General features: G+C 45.9%; 1 protein-coding gene across 1 annotated transcript; it reads left to right on the top strand.

Moving 5' to 3' along the window:
* The first annotated feature begins 576 nt into the window (after nt 1-576).
* Nucleotides 577-2427, top strand: LOC121047535 (protein ALP1-like). Its single transcript, XM_040502848.2, has 3 exons — nt 577-1144; nt 1221-1428; nt 2027-2427. Exons 1-3 carry the CDS (start codon nt 677-679, stop codon nt 2425-2427), a joined length of 1077 nt encoding a protein of 358 aa, XP_040358782.1. The 5' UTR covers nt 577-676.
* The last annotated feature ends 4905 nt before the right edge of the window (nt 2428-7332 follow it).

Raw genomic sequence — 7332 nt, 5'->3', positions numbered from 1 at the left:
AGACTCTATAAACGTGTGCTCCAACGACGTCCAAGGTCAGCGGATGTACCAGGGCACTAATGCCAACGCATAAACAAAATGCGCGCGCAAACAATATACAAATTCACATTGGTAATCTTTACTGCCAGCATTCGTAATTAAGTTCCTTTGATTGTCTATGGTAGCGTCGCGACTTGCACATATATTAGAGAGTTTTAGCTTACCGCGTACCGGGCGACCGCCGGGGTTACCGCGACCGCGACCATCGAGCCGGTACCGGACCGAGAGCGTAGCGGGTAAAGAACGTTTTAGCATACCGTAACCGCGCCTGACCGCGCCTATGGAAGTTTCTTCTTTCTCCAACGGCTGGAAAAAGTCATGATGATGATAGTGAATACCGGCGTGGTTCGTTTTTAAAGCGGTACATTTATTTGGACAAATGCCGCATAAAAAGCCACTTTTAAAAAATATTTTCCTCATTACGAGTAGTTATAGTGGTACTTCCTTGGTATACGACCAAGTAGCTTAATTTGTCAGCTAAGCTGTTGGATACTGGTCGCGCCTTAAGCCAAACGCATCCGTCGAGGGCTAGCCGACGCCGTCTCGTGTGCTCACCTTGCCCGTGGTGCAACGTGGTGCTGTCGAAGGTAACCTGCGGCAGCCTCGGTTCGGATCATCGGCTCCTTCCACGGGTGTGATGGCGCGCTACAGCGTGTTGGGCGACAATTTACTGTTAAATGAGCTAACGTGGCCGGAGATTGAAGCGATATATTCTGTTCAATCAGAGCCTGTCCCCAGACGCAACATTGGGCAGCACGGATTTGTAGATGTTCCGAACATGGACGAGTGGACGTTCAAAAGGAGCTTTAGATTTGAAAAAATGGATTTAGAAGATCTGGTGGCAGCTCTAAAAATTCCAGCCGAGGTGAAAAGCGCCCAGCGAGGGAGGGTTCCGGGGTACGAGGCGCTGTGCATGACCCTGCGAAGGCTGGCGTACCCCAATCGCCTTTGCGATTTAGAAAGAACGTTCGGTCGGCACAGCTCGGTCATTTCGAGCGTAGTAAGCACTGTCATGGCGCATATAGAATACCAGTTTGGACATCTGCTATCAGACCTGACGAACCACAAGTGGCTTGACGTGCCCTGCCTCAAGAAGCTCTCCGAGGTGAGAATACGCCGGCCTTTTGCAGGTGTTTGCGCTGTGCATCTGTCAACCTAAATTTCCGGGCGATGTTTTGCAGGCGGTGCATGCGAGAGGTGCGCCGTTAAAGAACTGCTGGGGCTTCATCGACGGCACTGCCCGACATATCTGCCGGCCGTCGGTGGGGCAACAGGAGCATTTCTCCGGACACAAGCGGCACCACGTGCAGAAATATGAAGCACTGATGTCTGCCAACGGCATCATCTGCCAATTAGATGGCCCTTTTAATGGGCGACGACATAACGCAGGCAAGTGTCTTCTTTGTGCTCAGATTTTCGTTGATGCTTTCCATGCACATTTTTTTTTGCACGAGGTTACAATAACAACCGACCCTATGCGAGTGTGCGCAGCTAGTTCTAGGTTACCTTAGCATTGTTCGTTCGTTCGCGCAGTAGTAGACAAATATCTAAATAGCAAGCATTGTCCACAGTATTACTCATAAGCATCCAGCTACATGGCATGAAGGGCTGAAACCTACTTTGAACACGATATAAGCGTTGTATCCAAGGAACCAGGCCGATGGGGTACATCGCTGTACCATATTTATTTGGTGGGAGTCGCAATACAGCGCAGGCCCTGTCCCGCAGTGTACAGCTTTCCATTCAACGAACACAAATTTGAGAATGGGTGTAGTCCTCCATTCCTAAAGAAACTAAAGCAGTATATGACAAAAGAATGGTTTCACACAGCTCAAATGATGAAGTAGAACAATTCCACGGGATATCAGAGAATAAGAGTTTCACTTTCCATTTTTTTAAGAAGCTCCTAAGGTCGCTCCTAAATGTAAGAGAGGCCTTGGTCTTGGATGTTCAGTGCCAATAAAAGTATGCAAATAACCAATTTCAGGTATCCTCAAAGACACCGCCCTTTATGACAACTTGCAAGCCATCAACCACGGTGAAAGATACGTCATCTACGGGGACCCAGCGTACCCACTGCGGCCTCTCCTTCTCAAGCCATTTGGAGGCTCCCGCCTGCTGCCGCACGAAGCTCTCTTTAACAAGAGGATGAGTACAGTCCGCCAGGCGGTCGAGTGGGGGTTTGGGAAGGTGGCCGTAGATTTTGCTTTTGTGGATTTCCACAAGAACCAGAAAATGACGCGTCAAAGACTTGGGCGCATGTATAAGGTTGCCACCCTACTGTCAAATTGTCACACATGCCTATACGGCAGTCAAGTGTCTAATTTCTTTGAGGTCGAGGCACCCGCCCTTGATGATTACCTTGTGCCCCTTTCCCTTGATTCGTAAACTTCATGTTATGTTTGGTGTATATAGATGCACTTGCATGTAAATGTATAGCATAGGACACCAAGTGTTCCTTTCTTTCTAGTTTCAATTCTACTTCAGGTCCGCTGTTTCCATTTGGCGCGGCATGTAACGCTGTGTTTCTACGTATGTAAATCGAAAGTTCTCTTTGAGCTGCTTTCATTTTCTGAATTTGTTCTAATCTTTTTTTTTTGTGTTTGCTATCCTAGTTTGTGTGTTTCTGTTTCAATTTACATGCGAGTTTTGCCCCCTCCCCCTATGTAAAGCACCCCGTGGACATTTAAGGGTGATAATTAATAAAATAATGAATCAATCAGTGTTCCCTAGACTGCAATATATATTGTAAGGATTCAGAAAGGACAGAATAACATCCTCAGAAGGTGCAGAGCTATTATGTCCTCTTTTCTGCATCCTTCTAAAATATTTCCATCTTGGGGAACTGTCGCCATGATTAACTGTCGCAAACTCTTCAGCACCTCTACCGTTTTATTGCTTTGTTACTGGCTCTAGAGGGCGGACACACGGGGGAGTCAGGATGTCCTGCCCTCTCTAGAATTTTGAATTTGCAGCCGGAAGTCACTCTTAATGAGATTTGCTGAATGCAGTCGAACACAATCTTCACTCCTGCAATTACATTGAACAATGGCATAATGAGATAGCACGTACGTCTTAGTTAGGGCCATATATTCGGCCGTGTGTAAGCATGCTCTCTCCCTCCGCCCCCTGGCCTGACCCCCTCTTGGAAAGAAACCCTGATCCGCCCCTGCTGGTTTTGGCCATTCTGTTTCGATATGTAGTATAGATTGTTTCAATAAAAGGCTGAGTCGATGTAATTACCAGACACTTTGTCTCCCTTGCGATAAAGATAAGTACGGTTTTCTAGTTGCTTTATTGTTTATCCAGCTTTGCTATTAATGTTTGAATGAGCTTGAGCTGGCCATCCTGGAGCGCCGCAGCCGTTTTTTTCTCCTCTTCCTTGGCTAGTCTTTTGCATTCCTTTTCACGCATTTCGTCTTCATGTTTCTGCATTTCAAATGCAAGCCTTTTTTCCTCAAGTGCGAGCCGCCTGTTCTCGATGTCCAATTCTCGCTTCCCACGAAGGCGTAAGTAGCTTAGTGTGGCCGCATTTTGTCTCTGCATTCCTGCAGAAAACAAGAAACAATTATAAAGACCACACTACATTCTGTTGAAAGGCTTCTCTAAGTAGCTAGAGGCCAACTGCTACCAGATACCATGCATACAGATACTTAGGGGCATTGCTCACATGGTTCATTGCCATTATAAACAAGAAAAAATTTTAATACGGAATGTAGCAACGGTAATTCATTATAAATGTTGCCGGAGATATGAGGAAATTGAAAAATTGAGTTGTTTCCAATATTTAACACAATATATCAATTACCTTTTTCCTTATAACCCTCGCATAGAATATTATAATAGGAGAAGTTAACACCTGCCTCTACATAATAAAGTGCAATAAAGAAAGAAACCAGACAGTACACAGGAGATGCAGCAGCCTGATGAAATGGGAATATTTGCACAGTTTCTGGATGAGGAGCCAGCAAAGCGCATTGTTATGCGCAGGAAAATATCGAAGCGTACAGCATTGAAGAAGGCACGTAACAAGATTTCGTCGCCTTCGCCTGTGTTGTCGGTGAGAAAAGCGGCTTTCCTAGCGTCTGAGTTGGCGACGTCAACGACACAGACAGTGGCCTAAAAACTTCGACCGTGTGTGGAGGCCAGCTCCTTCCCACAACACTGCCCTTTCCTGCTGTCCCTCTCTTCCCTTCCGGCGGCCCGGCAACTCGAAACTTAACAGGAATAAAATCATTTGTGTTTTACAAGTCGAAAGGCGTGCTGTCCCGTGTCTCGATTGAGATGTAAAGACTGTTTCGTTTCATCATCAGCCCCAAAGTGCTTCCCCGAAAGCAGGATTTCAATAAGTTCACAGTAAACATTTTTTTGAATGAAGGACTTTTTCTGAACGTGGCACAGAAATATTAGTCAGATTTTCTTTGTGCAACCATTCCGAACAAATTTCAAAATTGCTTTATGGTTCCTTCAAAGATCGCTATATCGGAACGATTTGAACCTAGTACAGAGGATTTACTCACGCAGCCAATAAAGCATGATTCTTACTAACCTCTTGGTGGGGCTAAATGAGGTGTGCTGGGTCTTTGCTCGTCGAGAGAGGATTGAGAGCTGGACATGCTTTGGCTCAAATTTGCTGGCTCCTCTACAGCATCCTGGTGTTCTGCCACATTGTATATCTGCTCCAGCAAGTCTGCTGCAGATGCTGTCGCACCAAGTCCCGAACTGTTCTCGCCTGGGTTTAGAAACATGATTAATGCACATGGGACAACATATCGCCCATGGCGCAGTAACTAATGAGATCGATGTGATTACCAGGTCTATTATATTTCTTTAACATCTCTGTAGGGAGACAACAAAAGACTCGTAATAACTCAAGTGAAAAAAAGTAGCTTTAGCAAAACCAATGATACAGCTGCGCATCGTGACGTAATCTTTATGTAGATGGGGGTGGCTTGGACACCGCAATACCGATAAGGAAAAAAATGTTGTAGACAGCTGAGCCTATTAGCTGTACATTTAGCTTCTAGCAATACCCCCTGCTGTATACCTCGTTTAAAACACGCAAGGATAGAAATGCCAATAATGATTTAGGGTTTTACTCAAATCTTATTTGAGGAGTATATAAATTGGCGGAATGTACTTCATAAAGTAGACAGAAGTAAACCATGGACCACGTGCCCACTTTTCAGATAACTTCCCCACCTTCAGCGGCGTCATTTGGGGTCGCGGCATTGAACCCTTCCAGAGCGGCGACGTCTCTCGCCGCCTTAGCGGAGTCTCGCGCCGGAGCACGTGGTTGCGCCGAGACTTTCCTTGGAGCGCACAAGGTCCTTTTCCTGAGGACCGTTTTGGGCTTGTATCCCTGCTCCCGCGCAAGCTCTGCGACATCTTGCAGGAGTCTCTCTTTCTCAGAGTATTGTTCCTCTGTGCCGGACCTGAGTCAAGAGCGCCAACACTTATTAGCAAGTGATAATACTCTATTACGTAGCACCTCGAGGATCGACTTACTTTCGGAGATTGTGCCTTTCCTCCCGAAGGAAATAGGTCAGCAGGAGGTCTAGTCGTTCCATCACGCCGCGCGGTGTGAAATCTTTGCCGGTGGCCGAACTTACGTTCGCGGCTACCTCGCACCACTTCGCCCGGTTGGAAAATGGTGCTGCATTGACGGCCTCTTGCAAAAGACATATATCATCGGACGCGCTGAAACGCATTCTCAAAACAGGCGCAGGGCCATATACTACCTTCTCACTACGCGCCATTGACATGATCGCTACGACGCTGCAGTCTAGTCTTGGCTAGCTTGCTAAGAAATTGCAATGTAATGTTGGATCCTCTACTTTTCTTTCATATATTTGTTTGTTCCCTATGATAAAAAAACAAAACAAAAAACATGCGGTTACTTGAAGAGATTTGTGGCAACTGGTAATTTATTGGAGCGCGCAAATGAATAGAAAGCTTATTGGAACGAATGCAAGCCAAAAGAAAAAGTGAAATTGGTCGTTGTGTGAATATTTACACAGAGCGAGGTTAGTCTGCCTGAATTTGGCGATACTGTTTCTTCGCTGTAGATGGGCAGTGTGGCCAGTGCGCTACGACCGAAAACCTGGAGTCTTTAACGTGCACCACCAGTCATGGTTAGAGCCACTCGATATGGCAGCGTAGCTGCCAGAGTAGCGCCACGCTTTTCCCTGTGCCGCCTCTCACCGTGATTGGTCACACGCGGCACCATAGCAACGAGCTGAGCTGGCTCGGTTTCCTTAGCAACCGAGTGCCTACTTGTCACGTGACCTCACAAGAGCCGTGATGTCACCGGTAAAATGGCAGCGCCCAGAGCGGGTGGATACGAGTTTGTTCGGTGCGCGGTAGTCGTAATGTGCCGCTGCTTGCCGACGATTTCGGACTTCTTCGTGCTCTCTGACGCAGGTATAACGTGAAGATCTGAAAGAATCTGACTTCATACCTTTTCTGTCGAAGATCGGTCTGAATATTACCACCTGTGCGACAGCATCAGTCATATCGCCGTAGCGGTGCTCGTATTCCTGGATGTGTTCGAGGATCGATAAGACATTTTGCATGCAATTTTCGCATACTCCTAGCCTTGTTTAAACATTGGAATGTCTGATAATCAATGCGAATTTTACGCGTCGCATGTTGGACCTTGGGGAAGTTGTTTCAGCCCAGGTAACCGCGTAATCACAAACTTTTAGCGAGAAAGCTCCTGCGATCTTTACGTTTTGGACTATTCAACGATCTTACGATATAGCCTTTAGGGTAACGTTTTCGCAATTTCTAGCTTTTTTTGAATGTTTGAATTTCTGAGAATCGAAACGAAAGGTATACGTCGCGTGTAGGGCCTAGGGGAAGTTGTTTTAGCACTGGGTCACCGAATAATCACAGCAACTTTAAGCGAGGAAGCGCCTGCGACCTTTAACCTTTTGTACTAATCGGCGATTTTACGATTTGACAGTTCTGAAGACTTTGATAAACGTCCTTTCGTTGCAATAGCTTTCATTTGATGGCAGTGTTTTTTTGTTTTGTTTTTTTCAAGTGACAAGCTGGCGTTTGCTCAAATGACGTATATGAAATGACCTGCTCTATAAGAGTGCATCAACACACACTATTAAATTTATATGCTCAGAGGTGTGTTCGTCTTTGTAATTAACAAGTTACAGAGAATTATTTTTTAAAGTGTAATATTTATTTTCTGTAGCTAGGCCCGTTTTGTACCCATTAATGTCCGTGTGCTATGATGCTATCATCATGTGTGTATGGTTCTAAATATCCTCTCTGCAA

Source organism: Ixodes scapularis, unplaced genomic scaffold (assembly GCF_016920785.2).
Source record: "Ixodes scapularis isolate PalLabHiFi unplaced genomic scaffold, ASM1692078v2 PGA_scaffold2__306_contigs__length_199485367, whole genome shotgun sequence".
Lineage (NCBI taxonomy): Eukaryota > Metazoa > Arthropoda > Arachnida > Ixodida > Ixodidae > Ixodes > Ixodes scapularis.
The sequence above is the reverse complement of the archived record's forward strand: the minus strand, read 5'-3'. Positions and strand labels throughout refer to the sequence as shown.